General features: G+C 42.7%; 1 protein-coding gene across 1 annotated transcript; it reads right to left on the bottom strand.

The window, feature by feature from the left end:
* NRDC (nardilysin convertase) lies at nucleotides 1–25,640 on the bottom strand. The gene is made up of 31 exons (XM_017805381.1): nucleotides 25,302–25,640; nucleotides 21,192–21,525; nucleotides 20,922–21,003; nucleotides 20,179–20,332; nucleotides 18,992–19,065; nucleotides 17,489–17,584; nucleotides 16,464–16,586; nucleotides 15,010–15,067; nucleotides 13,960–14,033; nucleotides 13,703–13,772; nucleotides 13,221–13,298; nucleotides 12,683–12,803; nucleotides 12,546–12,604; nucleotides 11,894–11,948; nucleotides 10,534–10,638; nucleotides 10,136–10,259; nucleotides 9,499–9,585; nucleotides 8,797–8,916; nucleotides 8,086–8,137; nucleotides 6,837–6,987; nucleotides 5,693–5,820; nucleotides 5,194–5,356; nucleotides 4,124–4,155; nucleotides 3,713–3,851; nucleotides 3,251–3,298; nucleotides 2,890–2,942; nucleotides 2,227–2,310; nucleotides 1,184–1,274; nucleotides 775–891; nucleotides 444–533; nucleotides 1–226 (listed from the first exon to the last, which is right to left on the bottom strand). Exons 1-31 carry the CDS (start codon nucleotides 25,502–25,504, stop codon nucleotides 32–34), a joined length of 3,360 nt encoding a protein of 1,119 aa, XP_017660870.1. The 5' UTR covers nucleotides 25,505–25,640; the 3' UTR covers nucleotides 1–31.
* Between the last annotated feature and the right edge of the window lie 723 nt (nucleotides 25,641–26,363).

The raw sequence follows: 26,363 nt of genomic DNA on the forward strand, positions 1-26,363 counted from the left end.
TTACACAGCAGTGCAGGGCACGATGTCAGTTTTATTTTAATATTTTATGGTAAGGGAGAACATTCAGAGTTGATGTGTAGGCTTTGATGTCCTTGATGGAAGTAACGTCACTCATCAAAGAAGAGGGGGGCAATAAAGTAAGATGAGGTATTTCACCAGATGAAGAATTCTGTCCTGAGACAGCTGTAACCTCTGAGTCCCCTTCATGTTTTCCATATCCAATCACCTGGAAAAAAGTAACCAAAAGAAAAATTTGAATCTCATTCAATGTTCAAATTAAATTCAGACACTGAAATGCAATTCAGATAATTGGAAATGTAGAAAATGTGGATAACCACCATAGTAAAAATTATATTACAGATCTTCCCTCCCACACCCTTACTCTGAAATTGTCACAGCTTGGCCTTCCAGAAGCTGGCAGCACAGAGCTGACAAACACTCACGTGTACACTGAGCACTTTCCTCTGGTTGCTTCTGTGAGCTTGGAACCAGCTGACCAGGTCTGATTGTGTAACAGACTTGAGAGCTTCAATCTGAAACCCACAGGAATGAGGTTTTAGTAGCACACTGGTGATTTAAGTAATTTTAAACATAAAAATGGTTTCTCTACGAACTCTATCTTATTGGATAAAAGAACCTTTTTAAAATAACATGCAGTTTTAGAATCAGTGTGTCACAGGAGCATAAATCCAATTTATGCTTTGCATTGGAAACTGCTGCAAAAAGAACCTGCTTTTTGTGTTCCATTTGGCATCACTTAACACAGCCACCCACCTCACGGGCCAGCCTGTCAAACAGGTACTGCTGGGTCACCACTTCATTCCAGTTCCTGTCCACTTCTTCTCCAAGGTGGGAATCTTCACATTCCTTCAGTTTTATCAAAGCTGTAACCTACATTGGAAAAAGACCAAACAATTAGTTTCAAAGGGTTTTAAAACTGTCTTCGTTTACCATCACATTCACTGCAGTTGGAAGAAAAGCCAAATTACATTAACAAGGTAGTTCAGTAGTTTCAAACTTGAATGTAAGTGGCCAGAGAATGAATGTTTAGGGAACACTACAGAACAGAGAAAGAGGCATGATTTACAAGTGAGGCCTTTGTCCAGAAAACCTCAGAACATTGCCAGATAGTTGTAACTGAATTTTGCAGTTCAAAGAAGAGCTTTTCAAGATGAAATTTTACCTGGGTGTTAAAAGCCTCTTCAGTTAAATCCTTGATTTTCTCTTCAAAACAAGAAAGAAACTCCTCTATTTTCCTGTCAACCAATTCAGAACTAAAAGAGAGTTAAATAATTAAATTAGGAAGGGAAAAAAAAAAAAACAATCCTGGGGTGTAAAGTAGCAGAACAGCCCCCTGACAGTAAGGGAAAGTTTGGGACAGGTTCTCTTTCTTCCCTTGTCTCCTGAAAAGCTCACAGCTCAGAAAACCCGGTGTTCAGTTTTCCCCAGTATCAGGGAAAAAAGCCAGTGTTCTGATTTTTTTTCTGTAATAAGTATTATTCAAACAGGGGCTTCAGGTAACCAGGCAGCCAGAGGAGCCACTACCCTGATGCTGTGGTATCCCCAGCTGCAGTCCTGAGCCTGCACATACTTATGGTGCATTGGATTAGGACTGAAAGAAAGAAAAACAATGTGATGTGATGGATCCCGAGGTCTCTGACACATTAAAACCTTCCCCGATGACACAGATCTCAGTAATGGAATTAGAGGCAGCAGTCCTCTCTGCTAATTAAACTTTCACTGACACAGCATTATTTTTCACAAGTTGCATATCTTTCAAATAACCCTTCACCTCTGGCAGGTCAAATACCTGTAATTCACCCCAGCTTTCAACAAAACCATAATAGTGCTGTGTCTGCTGAAAGTGAGCCACAAGAACAGCTAGGCAGGATTTACAGGATTTGAGCTCTCCTGGCAGAATGGCTTCCAAAGGGCAGTGGGATATTTTACTGAGTCTTGGGATTACTTTTCCCTATTCAACTTGGGACTGCTGCAGTTTTCAGAACCTTAAGGCTATTGCTTTATTCAGGTGTTGGTTTTGAGTCAGGATTTTGTAACTGTCAGCAGTGCCCCTTCTGACATTCCCTTTGGGCTCTGACCTAACTCCCCTCATAGAATTAAGAAAACCCTCCCTGGCCTGAAACAGGCCAACTCTGAAATGAGAGCAGGTGCTCAGGTGTGACTCCCAGGGCTGGGAGTGATGAACATTCACCACAGAGCACTTACTTGTATTTAGTTGCCTGGGTTGCTACTGTGACAGAGAAGCCAAGGATCCCAGAAGTGTTCCTGCAGGTGGGGTACACGTGGTAGCTTAAAAGAAAGGATGAATCAATAAAGTTATTCCACAAGCACAATTAACTTTTCATTTACATGACAAGCTACAAGTTAAAATTATGTTGGTACTTTTGACAGAAAAATCTCAAATCTAAATGTTCTGCATCACTGCACCTCAGTGTTTGCTCATCTTTAGGAAATCCTTTTAAGCTTGGCAGAGTATTTGTGTCCCTGCAAACTTAATTCAAGCAGAGTGACAGACCTATAGCTGTGAAAAGCCTGTTCCAGTTTCCTGAGGTAGTAGGGTGCCTCCAGGGAGGCTGCTCTGCACCACAGAGCCACTGTGAAAACAGCCCTGGGGAAAGGGAAGCTGATTGTGGAAGTGGAAGGAACAACTTTACGCTGAATAATTCCAAGTTAACCCACTGGTAATAGATGCAATTCTTACAGGAACCAAAAGCAACTTGGCTTGCAGCTTGTACTGATGGATGCACAATAATTCAGGAATTAGCCACTGTGCAGGAAGGATTTCCAGAGTAAAAATAAAATACCAGGGAACAGCAAAAGCAGGAGTGTAGGAGGAGGTGCAGGAGGATTCCTCCCCAGTGAACTCACCCGAGGGTCTGCTTGGTCCTCAGGAAGTCAAAGCAAGGCTCCTCCATGTGCATCTGGAACAGCACAAAGTGTTACACAGAAGTGACGCTCCCCTGAAGCCCCTCGTTGGCTCCACACGGAACCCGGAGCACAGCAAGTGCTACCTGTGCAGCCACAACCACTGAACTGAGAGGGCTCAGCACGGTGGGGTGGTAGCTCAGAGAACAGTCCCATCACTGCCCAGTTTGGGGACCCCAACCCAAACACTCAGCTCAGAGGCAGCAATAGGTACACACTGTCCCCTTGGGACCATTTAGCCCCATGGCCTTGGCTCCAAGCCCTGTTTTCAGGGAAGAGTTAGGAGATACAAACACTGACTTACCACAAGCAGCTCCATAAGGGTGTATTCCCTCAGGTTCCTGGCACCTGACTAGAAAGAGAATGAAGAATTTAGGGTGATTTCATGGATTTAAATGCCACAGTTCAGGTCAAGGTGACAGCTGTGCCACACACCTCAGCCTGAACTGCAGCACTGAGTGACAATTCACAGCAGGGACAAATGGGAAGTTCTGGTTTTCCCCAGGGGCCTCAGGAGAGTGGAGAAGAGATCATGAGATCAGAGGTGGGGACACCAGGACCATGGCACTAACCCAGTTATGGGCACTGGCACAGCCTGGGAGGGGAAGGTGCTGGTTTCAGGGAACCCCACACACTGTGAGAGCCCACGGGGTTTGGCCACAGGGGAAAGGGCCTGTGCTGACATGAGGTGTCTGTGTCCCCTATGTAACATTCCTGCCCGCAGCTGCCAGAGGGAACAGGCCAGCACACCCCAAGCACACCTTACCTGGTAATAGACTGTCACCTCAGAGTTGGCATCACCTTTGTTGAGGGTTTTCACCTTACACAGCAGGTGGGTATTTGGCAAATCCACCACCCGGAACTGGACAGGGCAGGGATGGGCCAGGGGAGCAAACTGGAGTTTTCTGAGGGAGCACAAACAGCAAAGTGTCAAAACACCCACTCATGTCTTGGCCAAAACCAACATAACACCTAGATACTTCCACACTTGGTCTGACCTTATCTTCCCCTTCCCCAAAGCAGAACTATGTCTGCTTAAACTGCCGTGGTTAACAGTCACCTCCCAGAAATACTGGAGGGAAGAAGGAAGTTTCTGCATCACTCCATCCTCCGGAAAAGACTCTTATCTTGATTATAGTTTCCACATAATAAGCAATTCAAGAGTCAAGATACTCACTGAACAACATAATTCAGAAAATCCTTTGCTTCCTAGGGGAGAAAACAAAAACATAAATTTTATTTAGGAGAGAATTATTACCCCAGTTCACAACCTCACACCACAGTACTGCACTTCAGAGGGTGACCCCCAAGCAAAGACCAGCTGAGCTCTGTTGTGCCACCTCCATCCCTGTCCCCTTGCCTTGTCCCAAATCCCTCCAGACTCCTCTGCACCACACTGCAAAGAGAAAGAGTCTCCACCCTGCTTTTTGCACTGTAACTTTGCCAAAAGGAGAAGGCACGAGCCAAAGAGATAGCACCAGCCATCCCAACAGCAAAGGGTGGACATAGGAGGGGATAAACCCTCTCTTGTGCATGAACCAGGAGCTCTGGGAAGGAAACAATACAGGTATCTGAACTCCCAAAGAGCACATTTTCTTTAGGAGACTTTAAACAGATCAAGGACAAACACCACCAGCTGGCACAAACTTCCCGGCACAAATTGTAATTGTGGGTTTCTCTCCCATGCCACAGACTGGCACACAATGACACTGGATACAGGGAGCTAAGCCCCATTCCACCCTGTTTTATAAAGCCTGACAGGCCTATGTGTGCCCTAATCCCAGGGTAGAAGCCTTCAGTGAATACTTCAGGTCAAGACTGACCTGTGAGGTTTGACCAAACTGTACAGGCACAGTCCAATTTCCAGGATAAATGCACTTTGAGGGAAGCCTCTTCCTGGGGCACCACTGTGGAAATTTCTCAATATCAAATATATCCATACACCAAACAACATAAAAAATGGTGGCAACAGGAGAAACAGATTACAGGCATACATCTACTATATTTTTCCCTCTACACAATTTAAATCCAAATTCCTGGAAACTTCTGTTCAAGCTGACGACTATGGACTGCCCATTGGCCCATCCATACGAGCACTCCTGAAGTGCTAGAGGAGAAACTGCCCTGGCCCTAAAAGACTCCAGACTGCCAGTAGAGAAGCAGCAACCAGCTGGGGGGTGAGGTGAGTGTGTTACAGCACATTTTAAGCACCAGTGAGTGCACAGCAGCTGCCAGGGCTGTGCTTACTCTGCTCGTGAAGTTCCCTTGTACAAGACCCTCCACGAAGAGCTGGGACTTGAAAGCCCTGACGAAGTTGGAGAGGGACTCGATGGAGAGGCCGTTCATCAGCGTCTGGTACTTGTCGATCATGGACCACCGGCCATGCTCCAGGATCAGGAGACGCACGTCCCTGCAGGGCAGGAAGGAAAACACAACCACGGGACGTCAAGAGCTGTTCGATGCCAGAGATCCCATTTCTGACTGAGGGTTGTACTGGAGACAGGGAGAGGGTCCCCAGGAGCCCATGGGCTGGCTGTGCCCTCCCTCAGCACCCACTGCTGGCTCCAGGTCACTTCAGAAGAGCAGCTCCCTGGGTGTCCAACCTGACCCCACATCTGATACATTCCTGGAGCTACAAGGAAACCCTGGAACAAGCCCCTGTGAGCACAGAGCAGGGATCCCTGAGCTCTTCAGCTCAACCTCAGACTTGCTGTGCAGCCACTGTCTGCCCTCTCCCAGAACTCACTTGGCCAGAGTCTCAGGTTTGATGAGGATGTTGAAGTATGTTTTCTTCAGCTGCTCTGTTATCATTTCAAAAACTGCTGGAGTAAAGCTGAAGTCAGACAGGTAATCAATGATGAGCTGAAATAGAAGCTGGAAAAGAAAAATTTTGAGGTTTTTTTTAAGAAGCAATTTCAACTTTATCCTACATAATAATATAAAATCATCCCTATTTGGTCAACATAAGAAACATCCAATGTTACTAAAGCACATTCCTCAATTCTGCCAGATGTTCTTCACTAAACAGTTCTATCCCAAATGACAGTTTCAGAAGGACAGCATTTTTACACAGTGAATAAGCTCAATATCCCAAATCAATAGTAGTTTCCACATTCTATTGGAACAAACATAGCCTGGAACTCTAACATTTCTGTATTCAATATTCCAGTTTTTCCTTTGACAGCTGACTAGCACAGCGACATCACAACAGAGACGCATTCAGGATTAAAAAAGAGAATATTCAGTCCCTGCTGTTTGCCTATTTGGCTTTTTCTGTTAAACCTCACATTAATAGGTGTGACAGACCACTGACAGTGGTCTTGCAATGAACATTGGTGATTGTCCCCTCTCAACCATAAGTCCTCCCACGTCTTACATGGTCAGCATTTAGGGAATGGGAACAGGGATTCCCCAATCCTCTTAGCAAGCTAACAAAGAAAATCTGCACTCTAAATGAGTATGTTCAGAAGCTGGATCTCCAAAGTCAAATTGCAAACAAAACCTGTTTTCAGACGCCCTTCTCAGACAGCAAACAACCACAGCTTATAGATGGAGAGGCTCTAACACTCTCTGTGCACATGGAAGACTCAAAGCTCTTTTCATAAGAAAAACTGTTAAAAGTGTTAATGAAGATACAGTTCTTAATTAAAGGAAGATTTCTCTTAAGTCATCCAAAGATCAGTAATTTGAGCTTGTGTAAGTGAATTTATGCATGTAAGCACAAGAAAAAGCACCACATTTGGTGCATTACCCTTAACAGAGACACAAGTTTTGCCATTTAAAATACCCCATCTAAGCATTGAAAGCTCCAGCTGCTCAGAGAAAATGCACACACACTAAAAAGCAGAAGGCATAAAAGGCATAAAAGTATTGAGAAGATGAGAACTTACAGGTAGTTTGTGATTGAAGCCTTTCACCCGGATGACTAAGCCATACTCTCCAGCCACCAGCTTGTATTCCAACTGAGCTACGTCTGCTTCATAGGCTGGTTCTCCAAGGTTGTGGGAAAGGATGTTCACAAATGTATCAAACAAAACTATGCTGGAGGGAGAAGAGGGCAGAGAGTTAATAAGAAAGAAATAAAGGATGGAATAAAGATAAAAGTCAAGCCCAATGACTTTGATGGTACACAGAGTGAGTTCTTGGATGGATACTTGAGTAAAATGAGATTCAAAAAGATGTTTTAAGCAAACCCAGAAACAAAAGGCAGGTTTCCCTTTGTCCAGAAAGCACATGACACTACTTAAAAATTATTTGGACATTCAACTGTTCCTTGTAACGTATAAGATTCCAGCTTCAAAAGATTTAAGATTTCTTCAAGGTAGGAATGCACATTGTAACGTGCCAATGCTCAAAACACTGAATAATCACAGAAAATGAAATTATTGTACTTTGTGTAAAGGAATGGGGGGCAGATGGACTCAGTTATGCTGAAGACTTGAGTAATGAGATGATTTTTTTATCTCTCAAGATAATAATAATAATAATCTAGAGCAAATCAGGCTACACAACATGGAAAATGCAGTCCCTGCTCCCAGGTTTTTGCTAGTGCCCGGATTCCAATTTGAAGTTCAAACTAACAAAGCCCCAAGAAAACAGATTTATAAAGGCTTTCCCAAAACATGAGTTGTGCAGGTCTTGGCAGGCTTATGACAAACACACTATGAAATTGGTTCCAAATGGCAATGGCAGGCTGAGACCAGCGAAGTGCAGCACACACAGAGCTGCAGCCAAGGTCTGCCTGACCCACAGCTGGTTTCCAGTGCTGCCAACAGCCCCTCCTACAGGCTCCCAGGCTGCTGGTTCAGGACAAGACTGTGGACTGCTCCTTTCAGGACCAGCTCCTTCTCTAAACACTTTGTTCTGGTACTTGCACTGCTACTGTTACATTATTTTTTCCCAAACACGCCCTGGGGAACAACACACCATTGAACTCCTACACATCTGTTTGCTACAGACAGGACCTGCTGCAGAACCACCCTCACCAAACTGCAGATAAAACCACAAGGAAAGTGTAAGAACATGAGAAAAGGACACCTTATTCTATTCCTGCTTAAAATTAATGTCTCTTCATGGTTTTTCACTAGGTATGGTAATTTAGTTACTCTGCAAGATAAGCATAAATAATATAATCCTCACTTCTCTGCAGATTGCTGTATCAATGGAGAGATCAGATGGAATCGAACATAACCTGGGGTGGAAAAAGAAACTTAAATGAGCAATTGTGTAATAAAAAGTGACAGCTTTCTAAAGCCAAATGTATTTGAGTCTAACGAAAATGGTCATTGAGCTGTAAGAATTTTTTTTTCTTAAATATTGTCATCATTAAACATCTTCTCTTTCTCACTCCAAAAACCTTCCCTTAAAAACACCAAACATTAGAGAAAAAAGCTGTGCTTTGCAGAACACTAACTCACATAGCATGACCAATATAAACAGAAAAACTCCATAAACCTTCTGTCTAAGAGACACTAAAAATTGTGACATTATGCTTGAAAGCAGCAATATATTTTCCACATTTGTCTCAGATCCAGGCTATATTTTTATATTATATTTATTTTCATGTGTTCTTTCCTTCTCAAGCTCTTGTCTCAGCATCATATTTTGTCTGCCCAATCCTGTTCACAGCCAGTGTATCTCAGTGATTCCACTTTTCAACCAGAGGTATCAGCAGGGTTCCTTTGTTGCAGGTACTTTACCTGCTTCTCTTTTATTGTAGCTAATAAACATATCAAAAGGACCGTGGAAGAGCTGACAGCAAGCACTTAGTTTAAATGGTGATTTGCCTTCAAATAAATTCCAGCTGGTAAAAACGGGGACTTGCTATTCAGAAAGCCCTCAGGCATTTACCTTTTGGGATTTTGAATTTATCATCCTTTCTGTACCACAGACAGCCTTGTTGTGTGCTGAGTGTTTTGACTGGATATTCTGTCTCAGGGCAGTCAGCAACTTTCAAAGCAAAGTCAGTGGCTAACAAAAAGAAAAACCAAACAAAAGTGGGTTAGTGGGTTTCACACACAACCAAAAATGCACCAAAGCCTTATATATCAAAAAATACCCTTTTCCCCTCCAATTTTCTAAATTATTTGTGATAATGCTTTCCTGGACCCAAGGAACACCTATTTTTCAGTTCCACACCAGAACAGAGGCTCAGAAGCAGTGCAGGAGTGGTGATACTTCATTCCATCCAGGACACAAGTTCTGGATTTCATTTCATTTGGTTTTGGCAACAAAGCCAGATGGTATTTAGATGCTTTCAAAACCAGCAGGACTTAGCAAATAAAACTGCTCTTCTAAGGTATCTGGAGCTCTTTGTTAACTCTCAAGGCCTGTTGTTATGGATACATCATCTGTAAGTTTATACCTTAGAAAAATTCAGTTCTCACACTTATAAACTAAAGAATATGAAATGAAATCCATGTGAACAGAGTGATCATCGTTTTTTAATTTGGAAAACCGGGTTGATGTTCAGATGGAAATTAAGATTGTTTCTAAACCACAGCAAATTCTCAAATTATTAGGGAAGAGTTCATTCATGCTCAGGTGCCTTACCTATGTATTTATTTTCTTCTGGAAGGTGTAAATCCTGATTTAACTCAAAGTCACTGGCCCATAAATCACTCCAGTACTTGTCAATATCTATTAAAAACAAGAAATGCATTCAGTTCAACAAGCAGGCAATGCTATCCTATTTCCTAAGCCAGTCATCTCATCTCTTTGCTGTCTCTGTAAAGATTTGCAGTACGATGGGAGTTTCTTAATGTCACCTGGCTCATCGTGACTCCTTCTAAATCCATTCCTACAAGATCTCCTGGAGCAGGACCGAAATAGTCCTATTAAAAAGCAAATGAAGCCTGGTGCATTAGTAACCCAGCTACAACCACACCCTGTGCTTCTTTGTTGGGGTTCTTTCCCCTGTTCAGGACCAGAGTGGCAGCCAAGTGGAGGGCTTGGAGGGCTCACTGGGACTTCTGCCTCCAAAAACAACTGCAGACTAGGGAGTGGGAATCAACTGCCACCAAACAAAGAACAATTATTGAGTGGCACAGAATATTTGACTAATGGTGGGCTCAGTAAAGCACTGAGGATTCAATTCCCTGCTTCCATTCACTTGTATGTTGTGTTGTCACCCTTTTACTGTCTCTACTGCATCAATCAGGCACTGCCTGAGTTTCTGCTGCTGTTTTACCTTCCACGCTGTACTGTGTTCCAAACCACTTCTCTTTGAGGTGACACTGGCCTTCATTGGCAGCAGACAACAAAACCAGGTTGGCTCTCTCAGGGCTGAGCTGCTCCAGGGCAGCAGCAATGATCTGCAAGTTCAAGACAATATCACAGCTCAAATGCAACTCTGGCTCTGCCTGACCTAGAAAAGACTTCTCAGTACAAACGCAGGAAGAATAAGAACATAACAAGCTTACCAAACAGGAGATATGCTTTCTGAATGCAAAAAGTGTTTCAATTAATACACAACCCGTGCCTGCATTATGCTTAATTACAAATGCCTATACACATGCCTCTATTATACAATATGCCCCATATTTTCCTTACATCAAAACATATAATCAGAGTTCAAAGCATATTTACCTCAGGCTTGTATTCAAACAAGAGCTGGTCTCCTGTCAGAAAATCCTCCTTCTGAAACAACTGCATGTTCTCACAAAGGCTTTCCACATAGTCAACAGGATCTGTCTGTAAGCAAATAAATAAAGCTATTTGTCACATAATTAGAAAAACAAAATATCAGTTTTCTGTTCTGAGAAGAGCTTGACTAGTCAGGGATGTTGAGCATGAGTTGGATGCTGTGCTTGTTATGGCATTTAGTTTCAGTTATTGAATTAAATGTATTTCATAACCGTATCTAATGCTCCGTCTCCTTTGAGAATTAGACAAATCATCTCGGTAGGAATAACCTTGATTATGCAGTTTACAGTCATGGGATATACTAGGTTAAAGACCCAGCAGAATGCACTCCTTGCCTCCAGGGAACACAAGCACAGTCCTGCAATTCAAGATGTAAAGTGATCTGGAACCTGGAAAGTGCAAGGCAAGGAAATGCTGCTGCTGCTGCACAAGTATCTCTGATTCTGCTCCTGTCCCACGTTCTCTGCTGTGATGCACAGTGAGAGGAAGAAGAGGTTCTCCTATTTGGACATGGTACACATTGCTTTTTAAGAGTGTAAGGCTGCCTAGAGGACTAGGCTGCTCAGCTTCTTGCTCAGTGCTTTTGGGATTTTTGCACCAGCCAGCATCACATTGTAAAGACGATGGGTCAGATACAGACCATAATCTGCCTGAAAAGAGTTTGACATATCTGTGTCTTATAAACAACAGTGGAAAAAATGACCAGGAATTTCTTAAGACGCTGTACACCTCAGGAAACATTAAACCTCTCCTGGGGCACTGCTTAACCCAAACCCATGTCTCTGGGACCATTATTCTTTAGGGTTGCTCTTACTTTCCTGTTCAACTCAATGCATTCCATGGTTTCTAACAGTTATTGACAAGTACTGGAGTGACTGAAGTCAATGAAGTGAGGCTTCTCAAATTATCCCAACTCTGTTCTCTTCTTTAAAATTACAGCATAAGAAAGTGAAATTAGGAAAAAATATTGAAAAGCCCCAAACAATTTGCAGAGCATTAATAATGGGCACAGAACTTCACACACAAGGGCCTAATGACTAAAACTGAGAGAGAGCCTACCTAGCAGGTAGGAAATGAAATAGCAACACTTAATTCTGTGAGGGAAAAAGCCACAATACTTCTCTGCCTACAATACATATTCTTTCAGCAAAATGCAGCCTCATTAAGTGCACAATTTATTTCTGGTTGAACAGAACTTTGAAAATGTGTTTCAAAATGACAATGAAATCCTTTTCATGGTGTACCTGCATCAATACAAAACTGGATAAATACCTGTTCCTGGTAGTGAAAACTGGATAAATACCTGTTCCTGGTAGTGAAATTCATTAGCTTCAATCTTCTGTATTTCTTCCCATACTCTGCAAAGGAGGAAGAAGAGAAGAAGAGTGGATTTTCTCCATTGTTCCACAACATTTACTAAGAATCAGAAAAAAGCAATCTTCTAGGAAAGGCATTAAAGGTGAGTTCAGTGATTCATTCAGGTACAAGACATAGAAGCCAGTATTAAATGTAATTTCCTTTCATCCAAAATGGCCTTTCTCAACTGGCTGTTTTCTGAAGAGGAAGAGAGTTAACTACAAAGAGTCAAAATCTGATACCAAATTAACATAAAGGTTGACATCAGAACACCACAGTCCTGACTTCCACAGATGTGGCTCAACAAATTTAAAAAATAAACACAAAACTGCACCCAACCTGGTGCAGTTCAGCTAGTTTCAGCTTACTAACATCAGAAATCAGATCACAATAAGTCAAACTAAAAGTACCAAGAGATAAGCATAAACATTCAGAAAATTCCTTTTTAAAACTTTAAAATTGACATATTTTCCCGAAGGACAAGCTTTACTACTGATGTTTATGCTCTAGTAACTGTAGAAAAAGTGCAAACACTACAAATAGCAGACTAATGGAGAAGGATAATGTCACAAATATCCGAGGTAGTGGCAAACACTTGCCTTTTATCTGGCCCCCTCTTCTGCAGCATCTTCACGTACTGAAATACAACATGGGCCACCTGCAGACAGAAAGGAACAGGGTCATTTTCCCAGACATTAGGAAAATGGTAAAAAAATCCAGTTGCAGTAAAACATACCTCATAGAAGTGCTTGTAACCTTCATCAGTCAAGGTCACAGAAATGCTGAAGATGGAGTAAGTAGAGTTCTGTTCAAATCCTGTCTCTCCATTTCCTCCATATAATGCAAGAGCCCAAAATCTATGGAAGAGTTAAAGGTACTTACTAATTAATCATTTCAGCTTTATTTGAGCTTAGTTACAACTACCATATCATAGCTTTACTTCAGTGGTTTTCAATCCACCTACACTTTACACAAGGATCTTCCAACACAAAGATGTGAACCTCAGGATACAGAATTTAAGAAAAACAGTGAAAAAGCTAAGCCACCTTTTGGAGATCTCAAAGACCAGTCACAGATACTGCTGATCCATGGATCACAGACAAAAATTCGTGCATTTTTTACTTGTCAACTCACAGAATACCACTAACAAAACACTGATATAAAAAGGTTGCTTTTATATCTATAGAAAATACATATATATACACTCAAAATAGAGTTTATCTATATTTTAATGACAGCAAAGCATTTAATAACCATGCTTTAAAAATACATACTTTTTCCTAAGGAAAGAAAGAACACTGCCTTTGCCTTCATGTCCCACCAGCCAGGAAATATAATGAAGAGGTTTCACCCTAAAGGAAAGTTTGCAGGAGATTAGATGCCAGGAGGTAACACATTTCCCAGAATGAATTCAAATCACCAGGCTAATGACTAAAATATTCACTGTCTCTTTCTTCATGGCAAGTTTTGCATTAGGATGCAAGGCAGCATTAGGATGATAAGCTAAAAATGTGGGAGTTCAGAACATAATGACTGATCTGAGTCAGGGAGGAATGATGTTAAAATCAGCCATGTACAAATTCCACTCTATTAAAGGAACCATATCTGCATCGGTTTAATTCATTTTTAAAATGCCTGCCTAGCTGAACCAAAGTACTCTGTCACACAAGTAAATGTGATTCTTTGGTTTGTTGGGAAAGGCAATAAATTACTCCCAGCATAAACACAGTAGAAGTAAAATGCAGCACCAGCATACCTGTAATACTGTTCTTGTGGGGGAAGTGCCCAAGTGATGGTCAATGAATGAACTTTCCTGATTGGAACAACTGAACACAAATAAACAGATTGAATATAAATACACATGAGCAGACAGAGATAAGAAATTTTACATAATGCAGAAAGAATAGTTAAAAGTTATTCAAATCCACATAGAATTATTATACAGAGTATCTGGATCACGCAGAGAAAATCCGAAGTCAAGTATTCAGAACAGTTAAATCTATTCCAACTTACCTCTGTAAAGCTTGTGAAATTCTGGGGTGTCGAAAGGCTGAGTCAGGTGGCCAAAGCTGGGTTTGGGTAAACCACTTAAAAGCAAAATGGAAATGTGATGTTACTGGCAAGGATTAAAGCCTGCACTGAGATATTCAAAGACATAAGCACCACAGATCTGACAGGACACCAGAGAGCCTGAAAATGGCCCTTAACCAAGGGTGCAGCCCAGGATCCACCCAGCAGTGGAGGCAACCTGGCCTCACCTGTACTGCCCACACAGCAGAGTCAGTAACGAGATTTGGGTACCACATCAACACCTCTCTTTCCTTCTGTACAAGGCAGCACCAGCAAAAAACTTCCTTTTGGAAAGCCAAGTGCAGTAAACAACTTCCTAAGTTCACCCTGGATTCAAAGAACCCTGATGGATTGTCTTGTAGGGAAGGAGGAATGAGGACAGGGGTGGTCAGGAGAGACAAATGTGTCTCTGTGTGGTATTAGGCTTTCATAAGTGCATTTCCAGGCACCACAGAAAAAAACACCTTGCAAAAGCAGGAAATGGAAGGGGAAATAAAATGCTTTTCAAGTTAGCAAAGCTTTTCCAGAACTCCCTCTTTTAAACAGCACATTGCAGTGAACGATTAAAAAAGAAGATTAACTTCTAACCCATTGCCACTCTAAGGATGACACTGAAATTCCAGATATGGTGTTAATTAATTTTGCTTCTAATTATTTTTGACACAAAGCAAAGATAAGCAATGTAAAATGATAATCTAGGTTTGAATGTCTTATCACAAAATCAAGGTATCAGCACATATTAAGCAAACACTGCTTCAAGTTAGCACCATACAGCTCACAGCCTAAATAATTGTTAAGCAGAAACAAAGTCTTCCTGGCACAATTAACTCTGGTCTTTAATTTACAAAGTTGCCTTTTTTTTCCCCAGATAAGAATGTTAATTAACAAATAGTCATTTTCTTAGTTTCTCTAGTAAGGGATTTTTTCTAATGCCATTTTAAGAACAGATAATTTTATCATCTGTAATGTCTTTATGCATCAAAAGAATCTTACTTATTTGGGATCTCAGAGAAGATTTCTGTCACCCACTTTTCCAACGTATCCAGTGTTTCTAAAAAGGAGAGAAAAAAAGAAAGACAGAAATGCAATTTCCTGAAGATCTAAGACAAATTATCTTATCTCACCAGTTCAGTTATTTTAAAGAGGCTGCAAGTCAGAGTATTTGAAAACTGCAAAGTTCTAAATTATAAACTACAAAGCTGTTGGTTTGAGCCAATTCTTAGTATTCACTGAGCTGTATCTGTGGTCATAGCTTTGGGTTTGTATATAATGCTGAAATCCCAGGCTGATACAACTGGGATTTAAAGTTCAGTAGTGTCTGGAGTGACAGTGAAGAGGAATTACTGTCTTAGGGATCTACAAAATCACCAATACTTGCAACTCCTTCAACCACTCTCCAGATTATACACAGCAGTTTTCCCACTCAAATGCAGTCCTGCAGTGCTAAAGCCTTCTTCTCCCCATCCTCTTTTTTTAGAAGAACTGAGTCAATAACCAGAAGTTTAAGTTTTAAAATAAAAACTTGGAAATTGCTGGTTTAAGCAAGCATTCTGAATTTCCAAAGTGATGCTGCATATGGTCAACAGCAATAAAAAAGGCTGGATGAGATATGGGGAGGATTCACAGTTTGTTTTAACAGAGACAAAACCACAAAGTTGACCTGACTGGTTATCAGTTACCACCATTTTCCTCCCAACTACCAGAAGAAACACTGCAGTCCATCACCAGTTTAATGATTATTCATCAATGCCCTAAGTAGTTTACTGTCTAGACAGAAAACAAAAAGCAAAGGAGAAGAAAAGAAATCCTACCTCTATTATTACCATCTCCATTTTACAGATGGGAATTGCAATCAGTTTTAGCATTCAACAAAACCCCTCCCTAAGAACAAACCTAACTTGAATAACTTCTAAGAAATTCTTCTACTCTCAGCAATAAAAAACCACGGGTCTGAAGCTCTTTGCTGAAATGAAACTCAAATCCATTTGCATAGAATTTTTCAGTCTATGTGGGAAAAAAATGAGAATCTCTATCCCTCCTAGAGAAACAAGACAACTAGAAGACAGAGTTTCAGTCTCTCACCACTTACTGTGGAGGTTTACTGTTGATGGCAGAGAAATCAGTAGCATTAATTAGTTTAACTGATCTGACTCTTCACTGCTACAAGATTATTTTTGAAATGCTATCTTTGAGATTTTACCTTCTGTGTTAATGTGGAACTATTCAAGACCTTCAGTTAAACGACTCTCAAGAAGTGGCAGGATGACAATAACACAGCACAACTGCTCAAGACTTGTTTAATTTGGAAATCAGGCTAAAATCTGCATATAAATACCCTCTGCAGGACTGGACAATCCACTAGAATGGTCTGGGCTACAGCTGAACTGGTTCCAAAAGCACTACAACAGCACCAATGGGGCTGTTTTTTAAGGAGCAACTGATGTTACCTTTAGACTGGACAACTAAAGTCATGTAGTGAGCAGAGTAGTGGCGCTGCCAGAATTCCCTCAGTCTGGTGTAGGTATCAATATTATTCATTTTGGGCTCATGTTTGAGTGTATCTGCATTACCTGGAAACATTAAAAGGTAGGTAGTTAGTTATCCAAGACCAGACATATCAAGAATTTATTTTCCTCCCTGAGTCATGGTAAAGCACATTAACAATACCTAGTAGAAATCTGGAGTTAAAAGACTGTCAATTGAAATTTGATACCTTCCAATTTCTAGTTCTTACTGTAAAGCCAGTTGGTATTTCTATGGCAAGGAAGGACAGAGTCCTCTTGCATTATCAGATCACCCACTATGTGTTGCCAGCTACTCCCTCAACAATGGAACTTGCAGAACAGCAGAGGGAAAAAGAGGGGGAAATATGATGTTCAGTGTATGTCACTATGGAAATTTATAAAAATTATCTACATTTCAAAGCTGGCCAACTCTAATACCCATCACACAGCAATTTACACAGCATGAGGGTGAGGCAGCTGGGACTGTATTGTCCCAGAGAGGAAGAACACATTTCCCTTCTGCTCCCCTGACATGGCTGTTAAGGTGTAACTTCTGCAAGTTCAACAGCGAATTACTTATTCTGTAAAGCCTCCTTAGACACATATCCAGAAATAATTTATCTTTCCAGAAAATTTTAATAGTAAAAAACCAAGTCTAAGCAAGACAGAGATGACTCAGAGAGCACCACCTTTATGTTAACAGAAAGCTACATGATTACACACCTCGGGCAACCCAGCTTTAACATCAGCAAAAAGCAGTATCAGAATGAAAACTATCTCAGAAAGGAGACAGCTGCTTTTATTTCCAACCATTTTACTGTAAAATGAATAATTGCTCTAATACATCTGAGCAAGGCTAGTGTTTGCTGTGATAAGATAGTTCATGTTAGTGCATCTAACCACTCAAACTTTTAAGTGGTTAAAGTTTAACTATTTTCACCACTTTATAACATAAATACAGGACTTACCCCAAAAAAATTTCTTCATAGGATGTCCAGGCCTGGCAAGACTCCCAAATAACATCTCTTTTCTGTTTGCATCAGAGGGCCTTGCTAGTTGATACTCTATTAATTTAAAGAATTTGCAGTGACATGCATCAACATTTGAGGTCATGTTCCCCCAAAACAAAGCAAAAATCCCAGCCAAACTGATAAGGAGATACACCACAGAGATGCAGCCTGGAATTTGTTTTAATGTATGATGAAATAGTGAAATAGGCTGAAAACAGGACTTGCTAGCAGTAATAAGAGGAAGAACATAGTTCATTGCTGAGAAGAAAGGAAAGGATAAGAAGGAAGTGTATGTAAAGCCCTAACTTGTCCTGTCTGAATGCTCTCAATATGTTAAATTCAATGGAGACAAAAGGCCAGAAATATTATACAAGATCAGGCCCTGCAGCAAGAGCCAGAGAACAATTACAAACCTGCTACTACCATGCATCACACAGAACAACCTCTAGCCTTGTAATAAGAAATTGAAAGCTGAGCAAGATTGTTTCCAAAAATGCAGTTTTACGTTCGGTTTACACTAATCTAAATATGGGACTCCGCCAAAATCAAGAATTCACCTTCCTGAACTGCATTTTCCTGTTGCTGTTTTTGCTGGTAATAAGGAACATGCAGAGCAGAGCTGAACACTAATTCTTCTGGCTGGGTTATCCCACGGGCAGTTCAGGAGCTGACACCATTCACTGGGCAGCACATTCCCCCTGTCAGTCCAAGGGAAGGACAGGTTTTGCACCATGAAGGTGTAAATTGGCTTAAGCTGTTGAAGGACCACACCTTAACTCAAAGGCAGGTCCTTGTTTACACTGACACCTAAATTTAAAGATCAAACTGCCCATCTTTCCTTGCCAGAAGACAGATGAAGATGATGACTTGGAATAAACATTTGAACCAGTTGGTATACCAGCCAATAACACTTTTTTTCTAAAACAGTGAAGTTCTATAGGCAATCTGGGAGTATTCATCACATATAAGGAAATCAACACTCTACTCACTTCTGTGCCTTGTTTAATTTCCTTCTGGGAAGCGATTTTGTAGTTAAGTTATTCAAGCATTAGAATAAGAAGATAAATAAAATCACCTCAACTTATTGCATTAACTCCATATATGACCGGAGAGAGCACTGGGATTATGCTGGAGCCAAAGGCATGTTGTTCACCGCAGAGCATCCAAATGATCATGTAACTGCTCTGCCAGTTACTGCCAAACCACTTCAAATTATTAATTTCTAATACAAGGAATGAGAGGGTAAACTCTTACAGTGATGGCACTACATTCAGTCTTTCTCCTCTAACAACCACTGATGTCCACAGAACTTCAGTTAAAGAGTTTAACCTCTCTGACAAGTTAGGTGAACTTGACTGAAGTGCTCAGAAGGGTAGTCCAACATAGAAACCAATAAACAGTGTTACAAAGTAGGTTTTAAGAAGATGGGCTAAACACACAGGAAAAGATTCTCTTACTTACCACTGTCTACAGCCTCCACTTCTCGATCTATTGCATCCCTGATCATTAATGGGTGAATAAAGAACTGTGCCCACCTACGGAACAGAAAAATTCATATACTTTTCTTCAGGGTCTATTAGGCTAAGGCAAAACCCCCAGCAGTTAAACTCAACATCTGCTATTTTGGTTTCTACAGTTGCTTGTATTACAAATGATGCAAGTCTTGACTGTACTGTCTTAGAGAAAGATAAAAGCCTGTTTTGTGATACCATGAAAAACCAAAGAGCAGGGCTTCCAGGCTCCATAAAGCGGGACTGAATTGGTTGGATACAGCAGGATATGACACTAATGGGTGCAGATTATCTGCCTTTACACCCTAAGAATGTTCACACCATTTAAATAATAGTAAATTTAAATAATACTTGGTAAAATGTGCAGATGCTTGCTCTTGGTGTCATCACAGGAATGTTTTTTAATCAAAGTATATTTGCAGTGGAGTCTCCTCTCCTCCTGAGATATTTTACAGCATCAAGAACACTCAGCTGTGCCCCCATGAATAAGTAATTCCTCTCACTGAAGGAAACCATGCCAAGAAAACCATGTGGAGCTCTGCTGTCCCAACATATCCCACAGCACAGAAGAGCAAGTTAAACACTTTCTGACAAAAGACACATACAGCAGTGATTAACCTGGCTTAGGTTAAATGTCTCCTTTTGAGGCACACATTGTACTGTTACTTTAAAGGCTGCCATCCCACCCATCCTGAGGGATCGCACTTGGAAACAAACTAACAGAATATGAAAAAATAGTAACTCTAATCAGGACAGATATTTCAAAGGATGAGTCACTGCGATTCTGGGAGCACTTCCCCTCTGATCAGTGGTCACATTGCATAACATTTCTTCTATCATCAATGCTACCAGTTTAAGGGTGCCAAAACAATCAAAAAGCTGTATGCATTTAAGACTTACACATGGATTCGACATAATCCCACAGTGGCTACACCAGCATTACCTCAAAAAACAGCAACATACCCTGTGGGAAATAGTATTTCCACATATTCTGTATCACTGCTGTAGTGCAGGTACCTATGGAAGCTCACCAACAGCCTCGGTCACCCCAAAATGAAGAACTGCAAAACTACACCCAAGCTCCTGAGGCACATACAAACATTAATTAACACCTAACCACCATTTATATAAAGTTACCTGTCCAGGGCTTCTTTGAAGTACTTCCTCTGCACATCAAACTGGAAGACCGTCCGCTCGCAGTCGGTCGAAGCGTTGTCACCGCCCCCGTGTTTCTTCAGGAACGCATCGAACCCGTTCTCATCTGGGTACTTCAAACTGCCCATGAAAACCACTGCAACAAAAATCAGCAACATTACCCACATGACATTAACTGGTTATTCCTAACTGCAGCTATGGCAACCCCTCCTCAGCACAGTGTTACCTACAACTGACCCAAAGCTCACACACAGGGGGTAACTACCAAATACCAACAGCCTGTGTGATGTGCCCAGGAAATGCTGTACTTTGCCTCTAACTGTGCCTGGCCTCAGTCAGGCAAGGACAATATTTTTTGACACATCTGGACAGAAACTTTGTGTGCCCATATTACTAATTCATCACCTCTGACTAGGGAGATAAAGGTCTGTAGCTCCAGCCTGGTTTATAAAGCCATGGGTAACATGGTTCCTCTGAATTTTAACGGATAACAAAGAATCTTCGTACAAGCTAATGCGTGGCTTGCCAAAGGGTATGAGACACCACCTCCCATATTAAGAGTTCCATACTAAGTATTTTTATAAAATCACACACTCATGAAAATAAATTCTCAAATAGCCAAAATAGGAAATTATATATAATATTAAATATTACAGACATCCTGAGCTACATAGCACTCATTTAGCACTGAAGTTGGGGAAGATGAAATAGGAGCAGATACATACTATGTTCCAGGAAGTGTGCTAATCCAGGCAGATCTTCAGGATCAGAGAAGCTGCCAACAGCAACACAGAGGGCTGCTGCAGACTAGAGAAAATACAACACTCTCAGTAAAAGTGACTTCAAGGAACATTTCAGGAAAATGACAGAAGTGTAAGATGAATCAATCAGGACAGGCACAATAAAAAGGTCTAGTCTGAATGCCTAATCACAAGGCTTCAGACCTCAGGAAAGCTCACTATATATTTTTTCAGCCTACAGCTTAAAGTACATACCTGCTTTTCTGAACAGCCTCTCTTTCTTGTCTCTTCCTTTTCAGCCAGCTCTTCTAATTCACTGTCATCAGAACCATTGAAATCCTCATTATCTCCATTACTGTCCTCACTCTCATCCCCCTCATCACAGCCCTCATCATCAAAACCTTCTCTACCATCTTCGATCTCAGCTCCGGAATCATCATATTCATCACTTCCCTCTTCAGATTCATCCTCATCATCATCATTGTCCTCTTCCTCCTCCTCCTCCTCCTCTGAAGATGTTGGGGCACCGTCCAAGTAATTCAAATCCGAAATCAAAAGTGCACATAAGCCATTTTGCAGCTTGATATACCTGAAAGAATAATTATTTACAATGAATACGTTCATCTCCTAAATCTGAATTTTCAGAATCACAAAAGTTTCATCATTTCCTATAATAGTTCTGTGCTCTTCAACTGAGACCGATTTCCTAATGAAAATCTAAAGGTAGCTAAGACTGTGAGCAGTTCTACAGCAGGAAAATAAAAAACTCTTCTGCTATTCAACAGCTGTAAGAATGAGCAGTAGTTCAGGGCAGCAGCAGAAGCCCTTCACCCCATAAGGTCAAACACACTGATTTTGGCTTTTTCTTCTTCCTTTGTGAAACTTTTAAGCTACTAGCACTCACTTCATGTACTCAGAATAGGCAAACCCAAACTTCAATAGTCTGTTATGCTTGTCAGGCTCTCAGAAACAAATATTACATGACAGAATGAAGACCTTAGTCCTTGCCTCTAAGTAGGTCCCAAAGACTCCATTTGATTTTATTTGATCAATGTTTGTATTAAATGGGGTCCACGGATCTAGCAGGCATGTGTTAGAAAGGACAGAGCTCCTCTGCAGGCTCCATAAAACAAGTCACAGAGGGTTGGCTGGGTTTCTATCAAGAAGCAATAAAGAGTTCTCTGTGTGTGTGTTTACACAGAATTTTTCATATATGTGTGTGCATATATATTTAAATAAAACCCCGCTGTGCACCATTCTACAGCTTTTCATACTGGAGACTGCAAGCACCAATGCTCTGCACTACAAGAGCACTCAGCAGTATTCATTTCCCATCAGATCTGGAGTAGACAGTCACAATTTGTCAAATTAGCCAGAGCACCCCTCCCAGGAGCTTGCACTGGCTAGTATATGAGGTGCAGAAAGGAATGAATGCTGGATCCAGAAAATACTTCATCCATTCTCTGAACTAGTGTGATATAGACAAGTGGTATCTAATCCAGAAAAAAACCCGAAACCAACAAACCAGAAAAAAACCAAACCCAAACCAAAACAAACAAAAAAAACCCCAAACAAACCCCAAACAAAAACAAAAACCCCAAACCCAACAAAACAAACAAACAAAAAAATCCAACTAGAATAAAACAAACCCATAGTCACACCCCACACTCCCAGAAAAATCTGAGTTCCAGAGCACAGAATCACGGACTAGTTTGTTTTGAAAGGGGCCTTTTGAGGTCATTTAGTCCAGCACCTGAGTCAATATCAGATCAGAACTTTGCAATGTGGACTACTACAGCTCCTGGACTACTGAGTCTATGCAAAAAAGGTAACGAACAAATGTTTAATAGTTGTGTAAAGTTCATGAATCATGACCAGTCTCCAAGGGGAAGTGACAGCGTTTGCTCTAGGCCAGCAGGAACACACCCAGTTTGCTGCAGGACTGCTGAGCAGGACAAGTCTGCTCCAATCCAAGGCACGAGTGCACTCTGGCTCATTCAAACTGCAGCACAGAGCGTGTAACCTGCAGAGGTGCTCTGACCAACTGCAGGAGGCACAGATAGTGCACATCCACGCTAATGCCTGGGAGCAAAGTTAATCCACCACACATTCTGAAAGTCTGTCTGCTAACCATTTCCATCATGTCCATATGTCACACTCCTGAATGTACAAAGGGGCCTAAAATATACACTGTACACACTGAGCAGCTCAGAGCCAGAGCCCCAGACAGTGACAAGCTAAGGCTGCAGCATCTTCCAGCACAATCAGCATCTCCTTCTCCTCCACAACAACTCTCTGCCTCAGGTTCTCCATGGAGAACACTGGCCTCCCAGGGATCAGTCACAGAAAGCAGAGAACAGAATGGGGCTATTCTCCCAGAGGAACAGTGTGCCATAAAGCTGCTCAGCCAGGTGTATCCAGTAGCTCTTGTTGATCCTTTCCACATACCCCCTTTAAGCTCATGGAGTAGATTACCCTAATTTGACATTACTCATCTGGAGGCTCGTGGGTGTTGCACACAGGACAGAAAGCACCAGCATCAAGGACAAGACTGAACCAGTTGCTGGTGGAGGCTCTCAGATTTCACTCCAGGACAATCTAGAACAGTTTAGGTCATACTGATCAGAGGCACCACCGACATAGGTGTTCTTTACTTTTTCCATGTTTCAGTCCAATGGAAAAGGACAAATGTAACCAATACATAAGTATCCATTAGTATGCAAAACACAGTAAAAAAAATACAATCACATAAGGTAGAAACAGAAGCAAGCACAGTCCAATTGCTTTTTTGAAGGACTATACAGGCACTGATGCAAATAAGGCTTAAATATAAAATAAAATTCAAATTCTTAAAAGTACTCTTTAAACATCCTGGGTAAGTTTAAACAGGATTGTTCTCACACAACAATTTTTCTTATATTAATGACAATTGTTTAGAAGTTAAAATTACATACATACCAGTGTATGGTAAACACTGAGAAATGTTGTAATTTCCCAAATTACAAGCAATACAAGCCCATGAAATTCCACATGTAGATGAATTTAAATAAAACATATATTTCTGGTAAATACAACTACCCAATTACAGCTCTAATGAGCAAACCTAACTCTTATTATGACAATTACTTTGTCCCAACAAACTCACTTCTGAAAATACATCCTGGAATCTCTGTCAGAGCTCTTTTGGTTTTTGTGATCATTGTATCTGAGAAGGTAAAATATGACATTTTTCACTAAGTTAAGGCTGATGTCACCCTTATCTTATAAGCAAACACACTCTCCAAATGTCTATGTGCAGAGAAGGTTCCTGAGCATCAAAAAGGGTAGTGACAGCCTTCAGTGGATTTCCCAAGCTTCATTCACCAGTGTGCTGCTTCAGGTAGCAAAGGTAGAAGTTCCCTGAGCTGACAGCATCTGTAGCTGCTAGTTTTGCAGGAAGACAGCCTGCCACAAAGTAGCAAGAGTAAGAATGCCATCAGGAGAGGCAGGCAGAGGAAGCAGCAAGGAAGTAGGGCAAGAAGGGAGGGAGCAAGTTTCTCCCTAAGCCAATGGGCATAGTCCTCTTCAGGCAGCCAGCAGGGAATTTCACTGTCAACCAATGTCACTGCAAATCCAAAACTCAGTTCCAGGCTCAGGCAGCAGATTCTCCACTGGCTGCACAGATTAGACATCAGAAAAAGCAAAGATTAAAAAAAAAAAAGGCAATTCTAACAAGGGCTGGATCATCTTCTGCCTAACAGAAGATGAAGTGTCCCTTCAAGAATAAACTGTCTTACAGCATCCAAAGAGCTCAATCCCAGCTGGTTCTCGTCCCAGTCCCTTGCTGTGTCTGGGCCACGGACGCTGTGAGCTGTGCTCAGGGAAGGTGATCCTTTTCATCACTTCCTGGGGTATTACTCGGATATATTCAAATAAAAACACAAGCAAAACGGCAGCCTAAAATCACTGTGCCTCAACTCGCAGATATGTCTGCGTTAAAACTTGGAAGCTCATTTAAAACAGGAAGAGGTTTAGAGGCTGTTTTAAAGTTGGGATCTGCTCTGAAAATACTTCAACCGCACTTAGTACTTCAGCTGAACGCTTTCGGCGAGGGGCTGCGAACCAACAATTAATTGGGAATTGCTGTGCCTGGCGAACCCCCTCGCCCGCACAGGAGCCGATTCCCCCGGTCTATGCCAGCCCCAGCCCCGCTCCCGCACCGCCCATGCCCAGCAGGAGCACACCCACGAACCCCCATCCTCCTTTAAACAGACAGGCCCCCATCTCCCCCCGGCACCGGAACCAGCCCGAAGTCCAGCGGTGCCCGGGACACGGGGCAGACCCCGGCCCGTCCCACCGAGCCTCGTTCTCCCCCGCCGCCCTCACCGGTACTGCTTGGGGTCACTGGGGGACTTGACGATGTCGGGGTCGCCCAGGTTGTGGCCGGGGCCGCCCGCCCCGCGCTCCTCTTCCTCGTCCCCGTGAGGCGAGCGGCCCCCGGCGTCGCGGCCGCCCTCCGCGGCCTGCTGCTGTCCCACGGCCAGCTCGGGGCTGCCGTAGCCGCACGTCGCCTTGTTCCTGCCGGGCATGGCGGCGGCGGCGGTGCCGCTGCCCCACAGCGGCCGCACAACGGCCCGAGACGGGCGCCCGCCCCCCGCCCGCCCGCGGGGACCCCCGGCCGCCGCCCGCCCGCTCCGAGCGAGGGCGGCCGCCAGAATGCGCACGCGCATGGCCGCGGCGCGCTCCGATTGGCGCAGAGGCGGCTGCCAGGCGTGAGGGGGTGAGGGAAACCATGGATGGGGGAGAGGAGAGAAGAGGACAGGACATACGACCCCGTTCAGGAATCGGGAGCAGCGCGCGGAGAAATCAGAGCGGCGAGGGTGAGGCGGGAGGACGGAGGCAGATGGCGGGGGCTGCTCGCTGCGCCGTCGGGTTCCTACATGTGCGCCCGCCTGCCGGCTGGGCTGCCCCCCCCCTGCTCTGGCGTTGGAATAGTCCAACAGCAGGCTGGTGGGAGCCGGCGGCTTCCTCTCATTGCCTTCACCGATTGGTCCCCCCCGCTGTCGCTCACTCTGGCAGGACCAATCAGCTGGCCCAGGCCGGGTGTGGGGCAGCGCTGGGCTCAGAGCTCGCCGGGTGCGGGTGGTCGGGGCTGTGTGTTCCCGATGTATACCCTTAAGGTGTATCCCGAACAGCTTAAAGTCTGTACCGGTGGCTGCTTAATAGAATAAAGCTCTATTCTTTACGTGACCACTTCAGCAGGTCCCCGCGTTTCCCAGTTCCCCGCGTTTCCCTTCACCCTCCATCCAACTCCAGTGACAACGGCAATGCCGCTTTGCCTCTTGGCTTGAATCTCCTGGCACACACCGCCGAGTTCCTGTGGGGAAGCTGCCAGTGCACTTATCAGAGCCCTTCTGCACCTTCTGTACCGCTGCACACTTGCCCGGC

Source organism: Lepidothrix coronata, unplaced genomic scaffold, assembly GCF_001604755.1.
Source record: "Lepidothrix coronata isolate B3197 unplaced genomic scaffold, Lepidothrix_coronata-1.0 Scaffold12, whole genome shotgun sequence".
Taxonomy (NCBI): domain Eukaryota; kingdom Metazoa; phylum Chordata; class Aves; order Passeriformes; family Pipridae; genus Lepidothrix; species Lepidothrix coronata.

What these genes read in the sequence shown, in the direction of transcription:
- NRDC (XM_017805381.1), bottom strand. Translation starts at nt 25,504, where the DNA reads ATGCCCGGCAGGAACAAGGCGACGTGCGGCTACGGCAGCCCCGAGCTG. An exon ending in AGTGGAGGCTGTAGACAGTG is followed by an intron (nt 17,585 to 18,991) that starts GTAAGTAAGAGA and finishes TTAAATTAATAG; the next exon opens with AGTATCAACTAGCAAGGCCC. An exon ending in TGTTTGAATACAAGCCTGAG is followed by an intron (nt 10,260 to 10,533) that starts GTAAATATGCTT and finishes TTGAACTTGCAG; the next exon opens with ATCATTGCTGCTGCCCTGGA.